Below are 25,817 nucleotides of genomic sequence, written 5' to 3' on the forward strand. Positions count from 1 at the left end.
CTGGGACCTGAGGGTGGAGTTAAGCAGCCAGGTTGGGTATAAAAACCAGACACATGGGCCTTGGGGCACTCGCTGTAGCTCGCCTCCTGGCTTCATGGCTCCTGGCTTGCGGCCAGCTCTCAGAGTGCCCTTTGGGATTCCAGATCGACGGATCGGGTGGGACGCATTTAAGACTCTGTCTTCCATTTTTCTCCCAGAGCTGTACATTTCCTCATTTCCCCTTCCCTTGTGAATAAACCTTTATTAACCTTTCACGTGCCTGCAGTAGAGCATTGATAAGTCCTTTTAAGCGCCGGGTGAGGACCCACAGTCAGGCACCCCGTTTTATATCGGGGTTGCTCCACAACACTCTCAGTTGTGTTTTCAATAAATTCTCCTTTTCTGCTCTCTAGTCTGTCTCTGGTGAAGTCTTTCATACACCCCAGACTCTGACCCACTCCCCAACTCTTCTCTGCAACAAGTGGATCAGTTTATATAAGTCCCTGATTCAGGCATGGTTTAGAAAGCAGTCTCAAGGCTGGGCCGGTGACCCTAACTGCCTACCCGCGAACTTACTTCCTCCTTCACTTGGTAATGGGTAAAATACAGTTTGCATAATAATGTCATTACAGGGCCCCTGGAGCCCGGTCCTTGTATGTTACCTTCCTGTTGCTGAAAACCTAAACAGCTGGGATGCACTTTCCCTTGTCATAGGAGGGTGTTAATGTGAGACCAGATAAAGCATCTATGGGTGCTTAAAGGCCCTGAAACCCAAGCTAGAAAACCCAAGGCCAGCCAATACCCTACTTCCCCACTAGCCCAGTCCAGTGATGAGCCTCATAAAGCAGGATCCTTGATGCTCTCAACTAGGGAGTGTGGCTTATGGTCACTGCTGCCTGCCCTCTTCTAGTGTGACCACAATATATGTTCCTCGCTTGAAACCAGTGACTGTCTTTTCAAGATTCTCTCATTGACCTCCCTTGCAAAGTTGCAAAGCAGCAGAGGCCGCTCCTCCCAAGGCTGGGGCCTGTGACTAGGCAGCTTCTCTTAGCAAACCTGTCCCTTTCGGGCAGCCCTTTCTGCCCGGTTGTGTCTGTGTGATGTCGTTTCTGGAGTCAGTGGGTTTGGAGTGCGGGGTCACTGGGTTCACTCTGGGAGAGGTTTCACCAGAGCTCCCGTTTCAGCAGCACCAGAGGGTTTCCCAGGCAAGATTCTCCATGGCATAGACACATTGGTTATATTTAAAGGGCAGGTTTATTAGGGAAAGGGTCAGAAGAATAAAGGACACTTGTACAAACACAAGCGGCAGGAAGAGCTGCCCCGAAAGAATCAGGTTTGCAGAGAGAGGCCTGCATGGTCGCAGGCGGGTAGCCTTGTGGAGAGTTGCCTCTGCTGAGGGAAGTCAGTGAAGAGAAGTCCAGGAATGGTGCAGGTCCCGGGCAGGCAGGAGGCTGCTGCTCTGCAGGGGAGAGCTGGTGAAAAGAAGCTCCTGTATAATCAGAGGTGGGCAGAGGCCCTGAGCCTGTATAGAGACTGCACTGATACAGGCTTCTTCTGTTTGGGAGGGGCTCAGTCCTTGGGAGGCTTCCCTATTTGGCTGATTTTGGACAACTCCGCAGAATTTGAAAGGGGCAGGATATGGCACAATGGGCTCAATCTGCCTATCTTTACCCTTGGGCCTGTGCTCTGGACACTCCCTATAGCAGCCTGAAACCTGCTTGCTCTTACACTTTTGTAATCCAGGCATTGGCAACTAAGGATCTCAGATTCTAAAGCATGTCAATGGCTATGCTAATCCCTTCTACCCCACCTTGTGTGCGCTGGTTTCTGGTCTTGTGGTGCCTCCTTGTTAGTTTATTTTTTTTATTCCTGTCCTCCATCACAAGCAAATGTCCTTTATTCTTCTCTCCCTTTTATAATATACCTGCCCTTTTGGATATAACTAACATTTCTGTCTTGGGGAGAAACTCGCCAGTGCCGTGAAAGGGGAGCTCTGGTGAAGCTTTTCCTAGCGTCAACCCAAGGACCCCATTCTCGAACCCAAAATCTCCAAAACTGACCTCACAAGTGTCCTTTATAATAAACCTGCCCTTTTGGATATAACTAAATGTCTTTGTCTCATGGGGAGACTGCCCGAAAGCTGCTGAAAGGGGAGATCCACTGAAACTTTTCTCGGATGTTACCTAAGAACCGCTCTCTGAACCCCACATCTCTTTCATTAAAATGACATCAGATACAAGTGAGATGGATGAACAAGGTTAGTGATCTCTAAGGAACTACAGTGATTAACCCGGGTGTGAAGCAGTGACTAGGAATGAGGTGCAGAACTTACCAACCGTCGCACATCAAGGTTCCCCAGCGCAGACAGTCCTCGTGAGGAAAATGTATAGAATCATGAAGAACTATGACACTCGTACACTGTAACATTAACCCCTAGGAATCAAACCCCTCTGCCTGCTTTCCGTTATTTGGTGGAAAATGTGCTTTCTCCTTCCAAAAAGTCAAGGCTCACTCTGTCCTCAAAACATGCAATTCATACTTCTAGAATAGGAAGGAGTTGTGGGTAGATTCGGCCTGGAGAAATGTCAGTCCCTCTGAAGTAAACAAAGCCTGCCTCCTTCAAACCCACCTTCTTTTCAGGCCACTGCTCCCCCACATTGCCCTTCCCTTAACGCAATCAGCAGGCAGCCTGCAAGCTGTGCCTTTGCCCCCTTTTCAGAGGCACCTTGGCCTTCCCATGAAAAGTCAGACTCACCAAAGCAGTTTTTCCTCTGAAGTTTTCAAACTCTTTGTTCCAGAAACTCTCAACAGACCTTCAGAGACCACGGAAATGTTGTGGTTCCCTGGGGAAGAGTGAAGACAGGCCAGACACAGATATGGTCAGGATGCAGTGGGCTTGACTGCCACAGAGAAGAGTGGCGTGAAATGTAACTGAAACTCTAACAAGGCAGTCCCCAGGAAAAGGGGAGGCACCTACCAGATTTCCTGCCCCATCCAGGGAGGGTGGACTGAGCAGGGAGGAGAAGCAGCTGGGGAGGGGGAGGATAAATGGTTTTCAGGCTTTTCTGCCCTCCCACCATTAGGATTGCCCTGCCTGGTGGGGCACCTGCAGTTGTTACATTGTTGTAAGCTGTCCTGTTTACCTCTGTGGGCCATGGGAGGAGTATTGAGACAGTCACCAAGAGAAGCAGAGGCAGGAGAGAGGCAGGAGAGAGAAGGGGAAAACGAAAACCAGAAGAAATAAAACAGTAAAAAAAAAAAAAATTACAAAACTCATACAAAAAAAAAAATAATCCCAACAGAGAGCGGAAGAACTGGCTGATCTAAAGATAAAATTTTATAATTGTTCCATTTCCTTGAAAAATGTCATTGGGATTTTGAAAGACATATGCTTTTTTATTCTCAACTTCCTAGCAAAACATAACATTGTCAAAGATTTCTAAAGTTATCTTTATTAAAATGTGATTACCTAGGCCACCCCCTCCCCCCCCAAAAAAAGAAAGAAAGAAAGAAAGAAAGCCAGAAGAGAGAGAGAAGCCCAGAGTGAGGACTTGCCAGGGTCTTGAACACCTCCTGGCCGCTGACACTCCTGCATGTAAAGCTTAAGAAAAGCCTGAGACATCCACAGAGGGCTTCTGGTCTCCTCCTTTACAGTCTGCTGGGATCATAGGAAACCTGCTCAGTGGTGCATCCTGCCCCTGCAGCAGGAGACTGTCATAGGAAGGAAGCAGGATGTAGAGGGAGGAGGCCTGCAGGAGCCACATGGAGCCTGGAGACATGAGAAGAAGCTGCACTTGCTTTTTCATCCTGGACTGGCTGAAAGGATTTGGGTGAGAGACCTGAGGGAAAGTGACAATGGCAGCTTTTATCTCGATTGTGATTTTTCTCTTTTGCTCCCAGACTTGTCTGGTCAGTTTCTGACCCTTGTCTATGGGTCCCCAGCTGAAGGTGTTGTGGACTTGTGGCAGGTTTTTGGGCCTGGCTTTGGCCAATCCTGTTTGGCTGCACTTTTTCCCATGAGGGGATGGGTAACTTTGGGTGCTTGATTTGGAAACTATATTCTTTGTCTTCTCTGTATTGCACACTAATTGTATTGAAGTTCTTTTCCATTGATGGTCTTATGTTTTGTCTTGATGTGGCCGATGGCAGAAATACTGAGAGCAGGTAGGTTTATCCCCACCTGTGTGATATATCATAATCCAAACATTCATATTCCTAAGAATGGAAGCTTTAAAATGCTAGTCCTTATTCTTCCAGTTCCTTTATTCTAAAGCCAGTCAGTATAGCAGGCTTCCCTTTTCTTGGAGCAAGACTGATACTGTATTTTCTATCCAAGGAAACATATGTGATTACTTCAGAAACTCTCTGCGGTATCAACAAGAAGGTTGTTTGTCTATCTAGTTAAAAAATGTGTACCTCTTTTAGAGAATTTTCTCATAAATTCATTGAACAAAAAACTTGCCTAAAGAGAAGAAATGAAACAGGTTTCTTTGAGCACATCACCATGCATTTGAGCTAGAGAATTCACAGCGGGTGCTGGTTAATAGCGTCATTACTTTTTGATGTCCAGAGGAATAACACCACTATTGCCTTGGAAGGTGTTTATCAGGAACAACCACAAGGATCATACAATAATGTAAAGAATCACCTGGACTATTATATCTCTGTGCAGAACACGATGTGCTGAATGGAAATTGTGCACATGATACACTGATAGAGAAGCACAGGGTACTGAGCACCTCTGTCATGCAGGAAAAGGAGACGCGGGCCAAGTGCACTGCCCATCTGAAGCTGCTTGCAATGGCTCAAGCACAAGCAGTTCTGTAAACGCATTTATCCCAGTTCAGCCAGCTAGAAACAGTTGGCTTCACTGCATGGAAAGCAGAGGCTATGTGACAAAATCGTTCTGCATTACTGTCTACTAAAGTTACAGTTTAACCTTCCTAAAAGTGAAGAGTGAAAGCAATCTATTGGCCAGTGAGATGTTTCTCATCCTTCCTGCCCTGCAAGTAAGTTGTTCCAGCAGGAATGGAATAGGACCGAGAATCCAGAAATGAACCAACACTTGTATGGACAATTTATCCAGAACAGAGGAGTCAAGAATAAACAGCAGAGAGAGGAAAGTCTCTTCAACAAATTATTTGGGGAAAACTAAACTGCCACATGCTAAAGAAGGAAACTAGACAGCTATGTCACACCTTACACAAAAGATAACTCAAAATGAATTAAAGACTTGGATGGCAATCTTTGAAACCACAAAATACATAGAAGAAAACAAACAAAACCCTCCATGCCATTTGCTTAGGGATGTCTTTGTGTAATTGTCTCCAATGATATAGACATGAAACAGAATATAAATAAATGGGACTACATGTATCAAAAAAGTCTTCTGCACAGTGAAAGAATCTATCATTAAAACAAAAAGACATCTACTTGAATGGAGAAAATATTTGCACATCATACATTATGCATATAAGAACTGGGGTGTACGCCAGAGGTATGGGTGAGAGGATTCACCAGAGACAGCCTGGGGAGCAGGACAGGGGGATCAACTGAAATACACTGCTGAGAGGAACAGCAGGCGAGACAGGAGAGGTCTGCTGGGCCCATGTGGGTTAGCTCCCTTGCTGAGGATCAAACTCATGCTGCAGTGGCTGGCACTGAGCCATGTTTTAAAACTCATGTTGAAAAATTGTGTGAATTGTGAATTTAAGTTTCCTCCTCACCCAGGTTTCCAGAAATCACTTGACAGGAGCTGATATCTCTCAGCTAAATCTAATATCTCACACAAGAGTCCCATGATACTAACCAAGGAGATGCAGTCAGTTCAGGGACTCACAGGGAGAGGAGGAATACTTGTCACACTCTCTCAGCTACCAATTCCCTCCAGTTCGGTCACATAAAGTACATAAAAATTACATCTATTAATATCTCTCCTTCAACAACTATCTTGGTACAGGGGAAAGTTCCCTCACCACCATGAGTTGTTCTGAGACCAGATGCGTAAATGAACATCAGACAAATTAGTATGAGAAAAACACCAAATTGAATAGCATGTGTAGACAGAATTATACAGCAGTAAATTCTGAAGTAAATGGAAGACAGCAAGGGCTTATATCTTATAATAAGGAACTTGAGTCACCAGAGAGAGAAGAGAGGGTTTCACATGATGAGGAAATGACTTCATATGACAGAACATTGCCTTTCATTGTTTGCCCTTCCTTAAGATAAGTTTCTCCTATTTAAAAAAATATTTCTGCAGAGATCACTATACCTAGGAAAACTTAAATCTTCAAGTAATGGTAATAGTCTCTCATGAAACTGGTTCTCACAGGATCTTTTTTTTTAAGAAAAGAGCATAGCTTTTCCTTTTATTTTTATTTATTTATTTTTTAAAATAAATTTTATTTTTATATTCCCCATACAATTGCAACCCCCTTATTTTAACCCCAATCCCACCCCTCCCCGCCCCCACCCCCCTCCCACAGGATCTTGACGGACCTTCATTCCATATACCAAGATGACAAGTATTGAAATGGCTACTCTCGATATCTAGGAAATCCTATCCAACTTTTGGGGTTAGGGGGCAACAGATCTACAGCAACATGCTCTCTATCTTCAGTATGAACATGGGGGTGGAATCCATTCAGAACATCATCCACTAGCTTAGAGTTTGCACCTTCCTGTTCTTGCCTCTGGCCTACATCCCAGTTCTTGTATGCATAAATAAATAAAAGTAAATCTTAAAAAAACAGAAAATTATATATTCTATTTCAAAGAAAAGCAAAAGTAGTAATATTTAAAGTAGATTAATATTCATTCTTAATATCTATGATTTCAACCCAGAGAGAAAATTAATAGATACTAATCTGGATCAGTGCTTATGTTCTAGGAAATGAGAAATCACAGAATCTTATTATTTAATTGCTGCAAATTTCTATCAGTTCAGCCTCAATATTGCCATTTCTAATGAGAAACTGCATCCAATTAAAGCTAGCTTAAAAAGGACTAGTAAGAAGCATTATCACCCTGATAATGAAATTCTGTCTGTTTTCAAAGTTTAGGTTTTTAACTGCCCAGAGTGTTTGCTCTCAACATCATTTTGCCTGCAAGAGCAGCCTGGTCATGACACAGCTCACCCTGGCTCTAGCCATTACAATGATTGCCCGTGCTTGTTGAGAGGTAACTAGACTTGAGCATACACCTCTACCTCCTGGCACCCAACACACACACACACATAGCTGGTGTGCCCAGCTTCTTCAGCAGATCAGCATCTTTTGGCTTCTCCCTCCCCACCCAACATCCTAGGGAAAATGGTTCCTACTTTTTCTTTGGGGACATACTCAAGAGAAAGCTCTTGTGCTGGAGAAATACAGGCAGTTCCAATAGTGCCTCTTCCACTCATTAGCCATGGGAGGCTGAGCACTGACTCCTACTGAGTCCCAGGGCAAGTTAGGGTTAAGTATGCAGCTTCAGGCAGGGTGAAAGCAGGGACTTGGGAGACTTAAGGGAGGCCCCTGAGATAAGGCTGAGAAATTCAGGAGGGCCAGTGATGGCAGTAAAAGAAAATTTTAGAAGACCTTGGTCAGGGTGGTTAACTACTAAGATAGGAGCTGGGAAAATGGGCACCTCTGCCCAGAGGAGTATAGCCCCTAGGAGGAAGAGCCAATCACAAAAAAGGACAATAAGATTTTAGAATGGGGGGGATGGAAGGGAGGTTTAATTATCCCTAGACAGGCCTTCCTTGCCCCTCCCAAGTACAGCATACTGGGAAGTTCTTGCTTCCTTCCTTCAAATAACCTTGTCCTTACTTTCTTAAGGGCGTTTCTGATTACTCATCTAAAATGTCTGCAAATTTCGTTTTCATAGTTTTGTGGGACAAGAACCTGATGTGGCTCAAGGGCTAAAGTCAGAACGCACAGCAGCATCAATAAGTTTATATATTCTTTCACCTATCTGTTAGGAATTCCTTCTTCATAGGATGTTTTTGAAGATTGACTGGGATAAAGAAACTGTGTATAATTATGCCTAGGTGTGTACACACACAACACACACACACAGATACACATTTGTGTGCGTGTGTAAGTGTGTGACTATCCCATTCCCAGCCCAAGCACTTTCTTTTTCATCTTTCTGGAACATTATTACCCCTCTGTATGTTGCTGTGTGCTCTGTGCAAGAACCTGCTCTAGTTTACAATGCATATTTTTCAAGGAAGAGTGTGTGTTTTTGCTCTCCTTGGTGAATCTATTCCTCTTGTTGATTTTGAAACTGATTAGAAGAGCATATGGGCTGATATGTATGGCGGGGCACTAAGTGTTTCATCACAGGCAAAAGTCTACCAAAAAGCTGTCCCTTTTGAGAATATCTGTTCCTACACATGTTCCTAGACAGCTGTTGTGCAGATTTTGGAAACTGGTACTTTTGCAGTTTCCCATTTCCAATAAAGGACTTAAAAAAGCCCTCAGTATGTGTGTTTTCTCTATATTCCACATATAAATAAAATCATTCATTATTTCACATAGAAGATTGTGGCAGCAGAACTGAGGCTGCAAGAGGGGCAGGGAAAAGCGGCAGCACAAAGGAGGAGGGCACATGGCCCCAAGTAAGGGGTGTGGTGTTTGGATGGGGGGCTGGTGACATACCTCTGAGATGTGAACCTATTCCCCTAATCAGGTAGCAGGTTGTAAACCAGTGTTACCTAAATAAAGGAAAAAAAGAGCCTGAATATGTATTTGCTTTTAATTAGTTTACATGTGTAAGCTAAACCAATAATGTACAAATACAATGAAAATTTTCTAGTCTTGTTATTGTAATATAAGAGGCTCCAATGTTTTCTTCAAAAATTTCTCAGCCATTCTCTACACTGTGCACTCCATGAAAGTTATAAAACAGTTTCTCTATTTACAAACACACACACTGTTACACGAAGAGTTTTAGTTTGATTGCATGGAATTTATTTCTCAATATGGAAATAGTTGATCTGCTTATAATACAGTATACTCATATGACAACAACATAATTGTCCATTGGTGGAAGAATGACTAAACACGCACACACGATCACACACACAGAGTGGAATATCATTTAGCCATGTAAGAAGAATTGAATTTTACCATTTGTGACAAATTGGCTACATGTAGGGGGGTATTTTTCAAAGTGAAATAGATCAGGCAAAGAAAGACATACACGATATGGTCTCACTCACTCTTTAAAAAAGGAAAGTTTATATATGCAAAGAACATATTGGTGGTTGTCAGAGGTAGGGCATGGGCATGCCTGAAGTGGGTGAAAGGCGCCAAAAGGTATAAGCTTCCAATTACAGAAAATAAATTCACCAAGCATGTGACATAATATACATCACTATGACTATTATTAGTGACTTCATTGTGTATTTGTTTTTTTTTAAAGATTTATTTATTTATTTGTTTGTTTATTTGTTTATTTATTTATACAAGCACTGGGTACAGTCAGAAGCGCAGGAGGGTGAGAGAATTAATTCACCAGAGCCAGAGCTGGGAGCAAAGCAGGCAGAAGGACTGAAGTACACTGCTGAGGGGAGCAGCGGGCGGCAGGAGAGGTCTGCGCGCCATGCGGGACCCTCCTCTGGTGGCCGGGGAGCAGCCAGGGATCGAACCAGCGCCACAGAGGCTGCGGGCAGCTTCGCAACCCAGCGCTCAACCGCTGCGCCATCAGGGAGGCCCTTCATTGTGTATTTGAAGGTGACTAAGAGAGTAGATATGGGGAAGATGATATGTTATAAGTTTGCAAATTTAAGCTGATGATGTATTAGTGACTGCCATTGTGAAAGGTAAAATGCCATTTAAAAAATGTTCTTCATTGTGAGCCTACTGAGAAAAAATTTTCCACATCATCAAATGGTACATCATTAATGGTCAGTTTCTATTGCAAATTCAGGCAGACAGAATAGGAAGAGTTTCAGAAAAAAAGTTGTCACATGTGCCAAAGCCAGATTATGTGACAGGGGACAGAATACGGAGGTTAATCAATGGTGCTTCTATGAAGCTACTGCCAGCCACTGCAGGATGAGTTTAATTCCCAGCCAGGGAGCTGACCCACATGGTGCAGCAGACCTCTCCTGTCTCACCCGCTACTCCCCTCAGCAGTAGATTTCAGTAAATCCACCTGTTGTGCTCCCCACTCTGTCTCTGGTGAATCCTCTCATCCCTACACCTCTGACCTACACCCCAGGACTTGTATGCATAAATAAATAAAATAAACCTTTCAAAAAATAAAATGATGCTTTTCCAGAACCTTCTTTCTTTGAGTAACATTGACAAACCCTTCATTTTTCTACTTTCCCCACTTCCTTTGGGTAAAGTTCAATCCTTTCTACACTGCCATTCAAAAACAGAACTGAAAAATCTGACTTTTCCTACTTATTCTTTCCTGCCATTCATTTTGTCTGTCTTGTTCATGCTCTGACTAAATGTGCTAGCTGAAAGATGGTGGAAGCTTCCATCACAGGGTCCATGGTACAAGGAATGCAGAGGTTGGCAATCTTCATACATCCAGTGATGTGAGACTTGTACAGCATCTGACAAGTTGATTTCTAGTTAAATCACAGATGTTTCAGCATTGTTTGCACCCCACAGAAGCGTAAGCTCTCTTAGCTCAGGAACTTTTCTACTCCCTTCTATCTATGAGTCAGAAATTGAAAATCACTTAAGCATAACCACTGAGCACATTCACAGTTTTAGTTTCTCAATATGAATGAAGTTTGTTCTGAAAACAAAGGAACTTGGGATGCCTTTCAAGTATAGTGGTATCATCTAAATTTTGCATGAATTGCATTCTGGGAGCTGGCATTTATTCCTCTCTCTTTCGGTGTCACATAATACTCTTGTGGAGTATCCCTTCTCAAGCAGTCTTCACCAGCAATGGTATGTTTTACGAAGGAATCTTTTCTATGTTGCTTTTTCTTATTTCAGATCAATGATCTGAAATATGTATGATGTAAGGAGTGACATAGGCACTCCACATATGCCATGTATAGCTATGCATTCACAGAGCTAGACGTAATAATTACACTGAATATATCAATGATAACCATGGTTCTATTCTATTGTAGCAGTCAATGTAATTGCTGTAGCACATAATGCAATTCTGGTATATCAACATTTATGTAAATGCCTTTGAAAAATTTTAGCCAACAGTGTTTCATAGCTTTGTTCCTATGGTTTACTCAGAACTTACTCAATGCCTGTGGCTGTGGTGATTAATTTTATGTTTATGGGCTAGCAACATTATCTAGATATTTGAGCCAACACTTTTCTCATTCTTTCTGTAATGGCATTTTCTAGATGAGAGGAACATTATCCCAGTAGACTAAATGAAGAAGATTACTCCCCTATTGGTCATGAGCTGAATTCAATCAACTGAAGACCTTCAAGAAAAAAGACAGCGAACCCTCAAAAAAAGGGTCATCTGCCTATAGTTAGCCTCGACTTTTCTAAAGTTCTAGCTATGCCATTTTATTTTATGAAGGATTAACTAAGTAACAGAGAATTGTAAAGTCAAAAAGCAAAAATTGTGTTGATAGCTTGTTTTGCAGAGATCCTATATAGAGATTTTAGGGGAGGTTTGCAGGAAGATTTGAATGATTATAAAGAACTGTGTGACAGGCAGACACAAAAGAAGGTATAGATGTTAGTGACCTACCTACCCTGATGGAGTCAATGCACTGTCAATATTGGGCCCTGGTCTTCTCCTTCACCTGCTGCAGGAGGCCTTGATGCCCCAGCCAGATAAGACACTGGCAAGCAGGGAAGGTAAAGGGCCTCACACCTTGGGGCCAAATCTAAAGAGCCTCACACCGTGGGGCTGAAGATCCAACATTCCTTCACTTTTTGTTCTTGGCCATAAAAGCAGAAAAATTCCCAAAAAGTACATTAGACTATAAATTATATTTATCAGCAGACTGCAAGCAATTGGCACGGAAAATTACCTGTTTAGAAATTAGTTACTACACAATTCGGCCCAATTAACAATGGGAGACAATTTATTGCATATATCTGACAAGCAATCCAGCATAATAATTATAGTATATCTTTGTTTTGTTTTTTACAATTTTCCTTTTTATTTAAAAGTTTCTTAGGAAAGTTTTTAAATGAAGTTAACTGTGTTAAGAAGTTTGTAGGTAAAAAAAGTTCTGATAGCTGAGCAGCAGCTGGTCTCTGGCTGAAGGCCATGTGAATAGAATAGTCTTTTGATCCTTAGGCTTTAGCTGATAGGGATGCACTGGCAGCTATCAACTGTCTTAGATAATTGTCTAGCTGAAAAAATAAGTTTTAGTGTTAGGTCTGGTTTTTTATCTACTAACCTTGAAGGCTACCATCTAGCTGGGACCTGTAAGAGCCAGTAGTCCATGGAAATAAAATACACTAATTGTTTCTGCTTTACACATGATAATGTATTTTTTTTTCTGCTTACTAAAAATAAAGACCTGCTGAGTCTCTCAGAAGAAGATACTAGCACCTCACCAAGCGTCAGTGTCTCCTCATTTTCCTCATCCCCTTTCCCTCAGCCCTTAAGTTTTAGTCCTTTCGTTTTCGCCGAGGCCGTCTCATCCTTTCAGGAACCCCTGACATTTTGCTGGAGGCTGGTCCCCGGCATTCACCCTTTCTCTTGTACTTGCCACCACCCCACCCTCTAGTGACTCAGCCTTCCAGTGTTCTCACTGCCTTCCTGACTCTGAGTGAAACTACACTGTTCACACACTATTCTTCTTCATACAGGCCACGTATTTATCATACTACTCCTGCTATTGCTGTGTTTTAGGTTTTATTGTTTTCCATGACATGGTAAGATATTGTTGGGTCTGGGAATACTCAAAACATATTCTATATTTATAAATTATATATTTTGCTTTACCCACTTGGCTTACTAAAGGTTTCATAGGAACTCTCTACTTTCAGATGCCAGGAAAATATGTATAGTTTTAGTGATGGAGAAACACTAAAGGGGAAAGCAATCATCCTATTTCCCACCATAGGGAGACAAATATGAGTTCAGCTAATACAAAGTGCCTAGTATAGTAGTGGGGAGTATGGAGGGGCTGCTGAGGTTAAAAACTGACCTGTCTGCACATCATGAAAGAAAAGCAGTCAGGATAAAGAGTTGCACGGAACTGCCCTCAAGCTAAATAGCATGTCATTGAAATTCCATATTTAGAGACTGCATATTTTTTTTCCAATGAAGATCTCAAATTCCTATATGAAAAACCTATTTGCTTTTTAAACTGTTTGGTTCAGGCAGTAACTTTAGGCAATGATGCTTCCACATTGTTCATGGATGATCTTAGTAGAGAGATTTCTTGTGTACTGATATTAGCCTGAGTGCAGCCAAACTTTGCCATGTAACTACTTTATCTGCTCATTAAGGTCCCAGAACAGTCCTGGCCCCAGAAGTAGAAGATGGTGTGACCATTGCTGGGGTTTTCTGAGGTGATGGGGAGAGGACAGTCCTACAATTGATTTGTAGACAGCAAGTCCACAATTGGCACACTTCAGGTTTTCTGACCCCGGGACTCACAGGATTTTCTGACCTTTTCCTGAGAAGAGAGTGTAATTGGAAACAAATTAAAAGTCTCACATTCTTTTCAGCAGAAGGCTGTCTGAGGCCAGGAGATTCTGTTAAAAAGTAGAAGCCTTCCGGACCTCCCCAGTGGCGCAGCGGGTTGAGCGCTGCCTGGTGAAGCTGTCCACAGCCTTGGCAGTGTGGGTTCAATCCAGCCCAGCCAGCGATGATCCCACATGGCACAGCAGACCTCTCCTGTCTGGCCCGCTGCTCCCCTCAGCAGTGTATTTCAGTCAGTCTGCCTGTTCTGTTCCCCACTCTGTCTCTGGTGAGTCCTCTCACCCTCCACACCTCTGGCCTGTACCCCAACTCTTGTATAAAAATAAATAAAAAATAAAGAAAAACAAAAGACAAAACAAAAAAGTAGAAACCTTCCAATATATAGCTCTTTTCTGTTGCATATAGAAATTCACGTTTTTATTTCCCTGTAACTAAGTACTTCATTCTGAACTGGAAGAGTGTGCATTCCAGGAAATAGTCATTTATTAATTCCAGAGTACAGATTTGTTCTCTAGTGAGGCCTAGACTTCATAGAGCAATGGAGTGACAAAAAGGCAAAAGCAAAGGCAAAACTTTAATCAATTTTGCCAGTGCCCACAAACGCATCCTAAAATATAGGTACACACACACAAACACACAGAATCACTTTCCACCTTGGAACCTGTGTCATCGAAAGTCATTCAAAAATGGTGAGGGGGAAATTCCGGGGGACAAGCAGGATAGCAGCAGTTAGTATCTGACCAACAATGCACTTTTATTTCTAGCTGAACTCTGTGGTAATGAGCTGAGAAAAAAATAGCCAAAGACATCAGGATTCCAGCAAGCCCTAAATCGTCATCTATCTGAGAAACAGTTCCCCTCCTATCACAGGAAGCACAGGCGCGTGGCCTGAAGCTCTGGAATACTGTCCATAACTGCAAAAGTTAGGCTGACCAGGACACTTATTGACACCATTGTTAAATCCCAAAAATGTACTTCTGACTCTTTCAATGAAGAAGCAGCTTGCGTAAACAGAGCTCAAACTCAAAATTTCCATGAAATAGAATTACTGCAGGTAAATGAAAAACTTAAGACCAGAGGGCTATACAGAACCATTTATTTCATAATTAGCTAAAATTCAAAGAGCATGTAATATTTAATCAAGTCCTATTTCTTAAAACAAAGCTAGAGTAACCCTGTTGAAAGAAAACTAATACATATTCTTAGCGTGGAAGAACAGGATACTGTGCATAGGGAGAAGAAAGGATTAACAGTTTTCCAATAAAACACCCAGAGTTATTTATCTCCTGGAAGGTAAGCGTCCAGTCAAACAGATTTGGCCCAAGGCAGACCACTGAAGCCCAAAAGCTTGCCAGAAGTCTAAGGCAACTTCTGGCAAGGAACCACAGAAAATAGGCATCAGGGGCCTCCCCGGTGGCGCAGCGGTTGAGCGCTGGGTTGCGAAGCTGCCCGCGGCCTCTGCCGCGCCGGTTCGATCCCCGGCTGCTCCCCGGCCACAGGAGGAGGGTCCCACATGGCGCGCAGACCTCTCCTGCCGCCCGCTGCTCCCCTCAGCAGTGTACTTCGGTCCTTCTGCCTGCTCTGCTCCCCGCTCTGGCTCTGGTGAATTCTCTCACCCTCCCGTGCTTCTGACTGTACCCAGTGCATGTATAAACAAACAAACAAATAAATAAATAAATAAAACATGCCTCTATTAAAAAAAAAAAAAGAAAAGAAAAGAAAATAGGTATCAGGTGGCAAGCAAGTCTGGAAGAAAAATTGCATAATAAACTACAAATCAAGGTAATGGCTGCCAGTGTTGGCCTCCACCCACCACCCCTCTCCCAAGTGTCTCTCCATGTCTCAGATTCCACGGGTCCTTCCATGTCCCCCAAGTCCATGGTGCAAGTCCAAAGCTGAGAAGCGAGCAGGCCTTCTTCTTCAGGTGTCTCTGCTCCACATGCTTCTTCCAGTCTCCCCTCTGGGGCTCTCCTCTCAGTTGTCTTCAGCTGCTCCTCCCCACTAGCTCTGCCCTTCATTAGGCGAGGCAGGGGACACAGAACCTCCATTTTTACAAAGATCACACTGTAGCAATTCCATTTCTCAGAAAGTGGGGCAGTTGTGGTTTCTTTGACCAACATTAGTTTAGTTTAAGAAAATCAACCAGCAACTGTAAACCAGAGACACACTGGTGGGGGTAGGGTTGTGGGATCAAAACAAGGGGGGTGGGAATTGTATGGGGACTATAACCAAATGAAAATGCACACATTGTGCAAAAATGAAAAATGATGTAAAAAATATATAAAATAAAAAATAAAAATGAAGACAATTAACACAGCTTTTAAGCATGTTCTCCCAGGTTAAACTGCTGGTATATGGAGTGCAAGACATGAATTTGAATGCTCTGAACACAACTTCCTCTCTTAGCACCTATCATTTATGATTTTTCTATTTAACACCTTCATTTTCTCAGTCAGCTGCAGAGAAAATGAGATCCCAAATATTTGACAGAGGGCAGGAGGCCTCATTTTTCCTCCGGAGAATAGAAATTGATAAATCAAGAGCCTCTCCTAATGTGCATGATATTTAGGAAAAATCTGACACAGGGCAAGTGATACACCCTGTTGATAAATAAAGGATGTCAAAATGCAAAAGAAAGGAGGCAGCAAGGAAAAGGTGGCAGAATGTTGGAAAAAAGCTCAGTGCCTTAGATGCCCCCAAGGCAAAAGACACTCCAGGGAAGTGCATGAGGGCTCAAGAAGGCTCAAGGGCCTGGTTTACAATTCAGAGGATTCAAATATGGACAAATTCTCCCTGGAAAGCCACACTTGGAGTATTCATAGATGCGTGACCCGTGGTTTGTGACGTTGTAAAATGAGACAGTGCCTGCCTCATAGTCAAGGAAAACCCCAAGATGACTGAGAGGGACCGTCATGGTAAGAGACAAGATGTTGGGTTTCTGGGAGTGAGTTTAAAGCAAGATATTCTGACCGATTCTGTAACCCTATAGCCCAAATATAAAATCTAGGCTGTAATCCAGTATAAATATTTTGTTTATTGCGGGGTTTACTTACATTTGTTTGACAATGGTTTTCCCCACACACCCCCAGGATCCAGGAACTTTTTTTTGGATACATCTACCTCCCAGTAATGTTTCCCATTCTTGAAAAATGGTGATCCCAAGATAGAATAATCTTCATAATCGTAATTTTGATATTTTGTAATGACAGAATAATCTTCATAATTGTAATTCAGATTTTTTTTAACTGAATAATTTTCCCACAAAGATTTTGCTTCACTCTTATTTGCAGAAATCTCAACACTGTGTTTATAGGTGATCTGATTCAAGATGACATCAACTGCAGAAAAATTAAAGTTTTGGGTGAGGGACATGAAGTGTCTTTATACATTGCATTGTGAGGAGAATCATGAGAATAACTTAGCAGGAAATAGAAGGAATTTTGATTTTAGGCAGTCTGCATGTGTATTAGAATGAGAAACAGTAGTTTTGAAATATGAACTCTACTATAAATCAAAAAATTCAGAAAGATGAAGTAAATAGAATGGAGAAGTTCGATGACACGAAGATTTATCCTTACCCCAGTAGCATCGCACACTTGCCAGGTCTGAAATGATTAAAAAAAAAATCTAAACTGGTAAATCTAAGCAAAGGACACAGCACTGAACTCTATCTCCTCTCCAGATTAAGGGAAGTTCCTGGAACTATGGCAGGGAGTAAACTAGTAAATAAGGGTACTGCTGACTCCTGGCCGATCCCCACTCAACATGACATTTCCTCAGCCACGGTCTCCAGTGCCCTCAGCATCACTGGCCACGCCTAAAAGCTGTGGTTCTTCCTCACTTGATCCCTGCCATTGCTACACCCCCTAGTCACCCAGCTGGCTGACCATGCCTCACCAGTAAGCCCTCGCAAAGTATCCCTCTCAGATCCGGAGCTTGGTACACACGTCTTGGTTCTTCAGGAAAAGTTTTTGGCTTCTTCAGAGCGAAAAACCAACACCTAAAATCAGAAAAATAGATTCACACACCTCTAACATGTTGTCCTGTCGAAACTACTGGCTTCTTATCTCTTCACTCCAAGCAATGCACTTGAACTCTTATCTGGAAACTATGAGAAAAAAAGAGTAAATACTGACCTCAGAGTCAGAAAAAAATGGGCTGATGTCCACCTCTCTGCGACTCTGGGAAGGTCTTAACTTCTCAAGAGCAGGTTCTTCCCTACAAAGTTAAATCATTAATTTGTCTCCCTCTACTTACTATAAACCATATGAAATTATGTGTAATAACAGATGTGACATAATAAAACTTTATTACCTTAAAAAAAAAAAGGGTGGAAAAGTCACCACATGCATTTGGGATCTAGAGAGAAAAACAGAAAGGAAGGCTCCAGAAACTGGCTCCTGGGTGTCTGAGCTACATCAAGTTTGGGAACACTCCCCAGAGACAACCAAGATTTCAAACTCTACACCCCACTAGGGAGGCCCTCAGAATAACATTTAAGACTCAGGCTCTCTGAGAACAATTTCAAACACTTGGAATAGAATACATGATGATCTCCAGCCGAACAGTGGTCTGGATTTTATGTGTTTCAGAAAGAGGTCTGCTGCAGGAGGCCTTGTAGCCCTAGCCAGACAAACTACTGGCAAGCAGCGAAGCTCAAAGGGCCTCACACCGTGGGGCCGAAGATAAGGGCCTCACACCGTGGGGCTGAAGATTTAACATCCCTTCACTTTTTGTTCTTGGTCATAAAAGGAGAAAAATTTCCTAAAAAGTACATTAGGCGCTACATTATATGCATCAGTATACAGTAAATAAACGGCACGGAAAATTATCTCTTAAAAACTAATTATTAAACAATTTGGCCCACTTGACAATGGGAGACAAGTTATTGAACATGCCTGACAAGCATTACAATACAACTATTATTCTAAGTCCTTCTTTTACCTTCCCTTGAAGTTTCTTGGGAAAGTTCTTTTTTTTTTTTTTAATTTTTTTTTAATAATAAATTTTATTTTTATATTCCCCATACAGTTGCAACCCCCCCTTTCTGATCCCAATCCCTCCCCTCTCTCCATCCACCCCCCCAAAAGTATCTCTGTTTCATAGTTTTTTGTTGATTCTGATTTTCACTTTCTTATAGTTATTCATTTTCCTGGTCCCTTATTTAAGTTTTCTAGATTCCTGCTATGAGTGAGACCATCCGGTATTTTTCTTTTTCTTTCTGGCTTATTTCGCTGAGCATGATCTCTTCCAGCGCCATCCATGTTGCTGCAAATTGCATGTGTTTATCTTTTTTGAATGCTGAGTAATATTCCATGGTGTATATGTACCTCATCTTCTTGATCCAGTCATCTATTTTTGAGCATTTGGGTTGTTTCCAAAGCTTAGCTATTGTAAACAGTGCTGCTATAAACATAGGGATGCAGGTGCTCTTTGGAATTGATGTTTCTGTATCCTTTGGGTAGATACCTAGGAGTGGAATTGCTGGATCATATGGAAGCTCTATGTTGAGTAGGTCCAGAAATCTCCACACAGCTCTCCATAGTGGTTGGACCAGTTTGCACTCCCACCAACAGTGCAGAAGAGTTCCTTTTCTCCACACCCTAGCCAACATTTGTTGTTGCTAGTTTTTTTAATATGTGCCATTCTCACTGGTGTAAGATGGTATCTCATGGTAGTTTTGATTTGCATTTCCCTGATTACAAATGATGTTGAACATTTTTTCATATGCCTGTTGGCCATTTGCATTTCCTCTTCAGAGAAGTTTCTTTTTAGCTCTTCTGCCCATTTTTTAACTGGATTATTTTCTTTGTTGTTGTTGAGTCTCATCAGCTCTTTGCAGATTTTTGTGATCAGTCCTTTATCATTAGTGTTGGGTGCAAAAATGTTCTCCCAGTTGGAGGGGTTTCTCTTTGTTTTTGTTATTGTCTCTTTTGCTGTGCAGAAGCTCTTTAATTTGATGTAGTCCTCTTGGGAAAATTCTTAAATGAAGCTATTTGCGTTAAGGAGTTTCTAGGTAGAGGAAGTTCTGATAGCTGAGTAGCAGCCGGCCCCTGGTGTGAAGGCCATGAGAATAAGAAAAGTTCTTTCTTTGCTTAGGCTTTAGCTGATGGGGATGTTCCAGGGGCTATCAATTGTCTTAGGTTATTGTTTAGCTGAAACAATGAATTTTAGTGTAAGACTTAGCTTTTTATTAACCTTGAAGTTTGCCTTCTTGCTGAGAGCACGGAAAAAGAGTTGCACTAATTGTTTCTGCTTTGTTTTTATGCACTTGATAATGTAATCTCAATGCTTGCAAAAAATGTATAAATAAAGAACCTGCTGAGCCTTTCGGCAGAAGATACTAACACCTCACCAAGTGTTGGTGTCTCCTCATTCCCTTCCCCTCAGTCCCTAAGTTTCAGATCATTTGTTTTCCCCGAGGCTGTCTCATCCTTTCAGGAACCCCTGACACGACATTTTGCGGGAGGCTGGTCCCCGGCAGAGGTCGATGCTGCCAGGCAGGCATAAATTTAAAGTAAGATGCTGCCTCTTGATACTTGGGGCCAGAGTGTGTGAGGAGATGAATCACTTTCTGACAGCAGGGCCCAAATATCCCACGAGATAGTCGATGAACTATAGATATAACAGTATTGTTGCTAATTCTGGGTTCATGGTAGAAAAAGAAGATCTGGGCTTCCCTGTGTAAAAGTCAAGCACCTATGATATGCAAGAACCCTACATATAAGCACACAGAGTGAATAAAATTTATGAGGTCACAGAGGTCTGACAACACAAATGCTTGATTTTTTTTTGTTGTTGTTAACTTTTTTCTTATATAATTGTAGTTCCCATAGTTCTCCCACCCCTGTTTCACTTGAGAACCGTCACCATATCCCCTTGTGCTCTTCCCTCCTGTTTTGACCTCAGATCTATGGTCAGCTTGCTAGCTTTGACTTTTTCTCCACCTTTCATTTGGTTTCTTTACATTCCACATTTAGTGAGACCATTGGTATTTATCTTTTTCCTGATGACTGATTTTGGCTAGCATAATCCTTTTCCAGCTCCATCTATATTGCTGCAAATAGTAGTTTGTCTGTTTTGATCGCTGAATAATAGTCCACTGTATAAATCTACCACAACTTTTTGATCCATTCATCTATTTTGGGGTAGATGGTTGTTTGGGTTGTATCCATATCCTGGCTATGGTAAACAGTGCTGCAATAAACATAGGAGTGCAGTTTTCCTTTCAAATTAGTGTTTTTGTGTTCTTTGGGTAGATTCCTGGGAGTGGGATATCTGGATCATATGGAGATAAGGTTTTAGTATTATAAGGAAACTCCACACAGCTTACCATAGAGGCTGCACCAGTTTACAATCCCCCCAGCAGTGTAAGTTTGTTCCTTTGTCTCCACATCCTGTCCAGCCTTTGCTGATTCCTTTTTTTTTTTTTTTTTGGTGTGGACATTCACACTAGAGTGCGGTTTTGATTTGGATTTCCCTGGTAACTAGCAATGCTGAACATTTTTTCATATGACTATTGGCCATTTGTCAAATGCTTTATTTTTAAAGCTACTACCTACCCAAACTTGTCAGCTTCCTACCATCCCCATTCCTTTCCATAGTACCTGGTCCATTCTAAACTCATTTTTTATAAACAGGAATTTAAGACAAAAGTATACCCATATTTCCCTGCCCACAATGATGCTTCATTGTTAGTGAACACCAGGTTACTCTAAAAATCATTAAACATCTCTCCACAGTACAGAAAGACCATCGCTGGCCTCCCACACATACCTTTGATTTATGTCAGTGACATCCTAGGCGAAAAAGAAAAAATAAATTAATTAAAAAAAACATGAGTCAAGAAGTAGTAGATTCTCCCCACTTATAAGGCCTCATCACATCTCCTCGGCCCCCAGATTATGTGGGGTAAAGTTGGTCCCATTGTCAGAGACAAATGCAAAGACAAGACCTAGGCCAGACATTCCAGAACTCATGTGATGCTGTCAGGTTTCCCAAGAGGTAGAAACAGTTTTGACTCTTGTGGAAGTCAAGTATGTATCTGGAGATGAGACATACTTGTAAGGAAAACTAGAAACCCATAATTTTATTCCCTAAATGCAGACTCCCTCTGAGATGTTTGAATAATTAATGGGTCTTTCAGGTTTTCAGCAGAAATGGAATGTGTATGCTACTATTTGTCAAGCATTATGCCAGGCTTAGGAGAATTTAAAAAATTATAATATTCTTCAAGAAGTCTGCATGACTTTTTATGAGGTGCACACAGGCACAATTAATGTAGGTGCTTGTCCTGTCTCTCTCTCCTCACGTTAAACTCGCTCTACAAGAGACTTCATCCATTCTCTTGGATTTTGCACACACATATGTGCAGTCAATTGACTATTTTTACTCAATTTTTCTCTAAACTGCAGATTAATATATTCATTAGAAAAGTAACAGAAAACAGTAACTTAGAATGTCTCATCTGTAACTTCACCAAGTTGTTAAATCAATGCAATTTAAGAAAAAAAAAAAGGACACACAAACACACACACACACATTCCAAGGGTAAACAGGAAAAAAAATTGCAAAAGCAGTGGAAAATAAGTTGGATTGCATGAAAATAAAAACAAAACAATAATAATATATGGAATACAATTAAAGCAATACATTTATATTATTAAACACTAAACCAGAAAAGATGTTTTCTAAATTTCCATTTTAAGAAACTAGAAAAGGAACAGTAAGCTAACCACGTACAACACACACACAATAATTATGTAGAAAACAAAAACAAATGATTGAACATAAAAGAAATCAATGAAATATAAAAGTTTGTTCTATAAAAATGTCAATAAAATCGACTAGAGATAAACTAAGAAAAAAGGGAAAAAGCAAATCACCACAATTAAAAATAAAACAGGGTGGAAGAGAGCCCAGCATTCTAGTGATTTTTTTTTAAATTTTTAAAAAAAGATTTATTTATTTATTTATTTATACAAGCACTGGGTACAGTCAGAAGTGCGGGAGGGTGAGAGAATTCACCAGAGCCAGAGCGGGGAGCAGAGCAGGCAGAAGGACCAAGTACACTGCTGAGGGGAGCAGGGGCGGCAAGAGACATCTGCGCGGCATGTGGGATCCTCACCCAGGGGCCGGGGATCAAACTGGCGCTGCAGAGGCTGCAGGCAGCTTCGCAAGTCTGCGTTCAACCACTGCGCCACCAAGGAGGCCCAGATTTTTTTTTAATTATGGGGACTGCAGAGAATTTCAATCTGCAATTTCTCTTTCTCCCTCCTTCTTTCCTTCTCATATTATCCTTTAAACATCTTTATTTATTTTTGCACAATACAGGATCTCTCTCCTCAGGTGTCGTCACCTTAGTTTTCCATCCAACAAAGTGCCCACAGCCTTCCCCACTCCCCTCATGGGGATACCTTCCATAGCCCTTCTCTACCCTAACCCCCAACTCCAATACCCCCCCCCCCACACACACACACTCAAGGTCTTGGAAGGACTGCAGTGACTTTCTGAAGGAACACAGCCAAGGCAACCTAGGAGAGCACCTCATGTGCCACCAGGAGAGAACCCAGGAGAGAAACTGGGCCTTGGCATACACTTTAAAAATTCAGGAGGGGTGCCAGTCCTGCTTCTGAAGTGTCTACCTCTTTTTTGGGGGGGGCTGGGTGAGGGTGCCTACTTCCTATTGCTGCTTGGCAACTTTTGCTGCTAAGGGGGCATTTAGCTGCCTCCCTCCTATACCTGCTGTTCTCTTTTGCCTTCCAGCACTTTGGCAAACCATTAAAACCTTTTCAGCACTCCATTGGTTGCTTTGCCTTTATGGACCAGGTATCAAGAACCCCTAGAATAGACAACATGGGTTATTCCTCTTTTGAGTTGGAGTCCCTTGAAGCGCCTTGATTTTGCTTGGTATCAAGGGGACATTACAGTGAATATTGTAGGAATTGAAGGGATGATAAAGAATTATTATGAATATCTTCGCATTCTACAAAGCACACAACATAGACAAACTCCTGTGAAAACACACACTGCCAAAAACGGATACAAAAATTACTTAAAAAATTAATGCAAGTAAATTATATATATTTAGTTACATACATATGTAATTATATACACACATATATGTACCCTTTCACACAAAAAGGGCCAGAATAAGACATCATTTGTGAATTCTACTGAGTAATTAAAAATAAATACCAGGGCCTCCCCGGTGGCAGCGGTTGAGCGTAGGGCTGCGAAGCTACCAGCAGCCTCTGCAGCACCGGTTCGATCCCCGGCTGCTCCCAAGCCTCCGGCAAGGGTCCCACATGGCACGCAGACCTCTCCTGCCGCCCGCTGCTCCCCTCAGCAGTGTACTTCGGTCCTTCTGCCTGCTCTGCTCCCCGCTCTGGCTCTGGTGAATTCTCTCACCCTCCCGCGCTTCTGACTGTACCCAGTGCTTGTATAAATAAATAAATAAATAAATAAATAAATAAATAAATAAATAAATAAACAAACACTGGATCTATCCCATTTTATTTCAGTATTTACAGTCACGTAAATTCTCCATGTGTACATTATTAAAGGTGGTCTTTTTCTCCTTCTAATCTGTCTGAAGTTAATCTCCTTGCTCAATCAGCCCTAGAACTTAGAGCAGTGGGGGAATCTTCCCCAGTATCAACACCATAGGAAGAAAAGCGATCACAGACCTCTGAGCTACGGTGACCAGGCAACCAAGAGGAGCTTTCCCATCAACTACATATTCTGCTGTTTTAACTGCATTCTGCTCTCCTACCTGGTACTCCTGTGCACTCTCCTCAATGAGGCATGTCTGGTGACCACGGTGCTCCTGAGACCGCTCACAAAGCCAGCAAATGACTTTCCCATCCTGCTTACAGAAGAGCAGGAGTTTCTCTCCATGGCGCACACAGAGCTCTTTCTCCTGCTCCCTCTCTGGGCTCATCTTGACTCCTCTGAGCTGCTCCACTATGTTGGCCAGATGCCAATTAGGCCGCAGGTGCCCAGGCTTGTAACTGATTCTGCACACAGGGCAGCTGCTCTTCTCTTCCTGGGTTGCCGCGGACTCCTTGTTGTTTGCAGTGATGCAGGCTCGGCAGAAGCTGTGGCCACAGTCTAGGCTTAGGGGCTCTTTCAAGAGGTCCAGGCAGATGGGGCAGGTCACCTCCTCCTGGATGTTCACTAAGATGTTTGATGCCATAGCTGTTGCCCCAGCTGCTCGCTATCCTGGCTTGTGTCTCTTGCTCACAGATGCCTGTATATTTGAGAAGGTTGTATTGGAACAAATGAGAAAGCCAGGAAACAATTCTAATTGTATAGAAAACAAGGATAGGCTAAGATAAAATATTTAAGAAAAAAAAGGGGAGGGCCTCCCTTGTGATGCCAGCACAGCACTATGAAGCTATCTGCAGCACTGTAACAGAGTTTCATCTCTGGTCCAGGCAGCTACCCACATAGTGCAGACCTCTCCCCTCTCACCCACTGCTCCCCCTCAGCAGTGTATTTCATGAGATCCTCCTGTTCTGCTCCCCAGTCTGTCTTTGGTGAATCCTCTCACCCCTCACCTCTGGCCTGTACCCCAGAATTCTTGTATGCATATATAAATAAATCTTTAAAAAAAAAAAAAAAAGGAAGTGCATGGAGTTCCTGGACTTCAAGCAACTTGATCCTCATCTCTATGAGGAAAGAATCACCTTGAAGACCAGAGTTAGGCAGAAAAGGAAGACATGTATTATCTAGTTGAATCAGTCATATGTGGAGTCCGGGAGCCAGCCACCCTTGGCTGAATATCTGGTTTTATGGAATGTGCAGATGGCATTATCTGGGGCCCACAAAGATATTGCTTTATGGTGTGGTGTCATTATTAAAGTTAAAAACAAGGCCCCACTCCTTGTCCAACAGGCAAATTGGGAGGCTTGACTGGATAAGGTTGTGGGTGGGGCAGCCACAGGAACTGGGCTTTTAAGCTGAGGATCCAGATGCAGCCAGGACACACCCAAGACTAGTCCCCCAACCAATCAGTGGTGCCTGCAGTAGAAACAGCCTCAGGCCCTCTCATCTGGCCCCTGCTCCTCTCACTTGTATATTTCAATAAATTCTCTTTTTCTGCTCTCTAGTCTGTCTCTGGTGAAGTCTTTCATCCCCCCAGACTCTGGCCTACACCCCAACTCTTCTCTGCAGCGTGTGGATCAGCTTATATAAGTCCCTGTTTTAGGCACGGTTTAGAAAGCCGGCTCAAGGCT

The 25,817-nt window shown here is 42.4% G+C and overlaps 1 protein-coding gene across 1 annotated transcript; it reads right to left on the minus strand.

Moving 5' to 3' along the window:
• Positions 1-3,581: 3,581 nt before the first annotated feature.
• Positions 3,582-24,775, minus strand: LOC311178501 (tripartite motif-containing protein 5-like; the record flags this gene model as incomplete). Its single annotated transcript, XM_084245143.1, is given in 5 exon segments — positions 3,582-3,795; positions 16,386-16,516; positions 16,662-16,685; positions 16,687-16,719; positions 24,353-24,775. Coding segments are annotated over 5 exon segments (825 nt in total).
• Between the last annotated feature and the right edge of the window lie 1,042 nt (positions 24,776-25,817).

This window comes from Talpa europaea (assembly GCF_964194135.1).
Source record: "Talpa europaea genome assembly, chromosome: 1".
Lineage (NCBI taxonomy): Eukaryota > Metazoa > Chordata > Mammalia > Eulipotyphla > Talpidae > Talpa > Talpa europaea.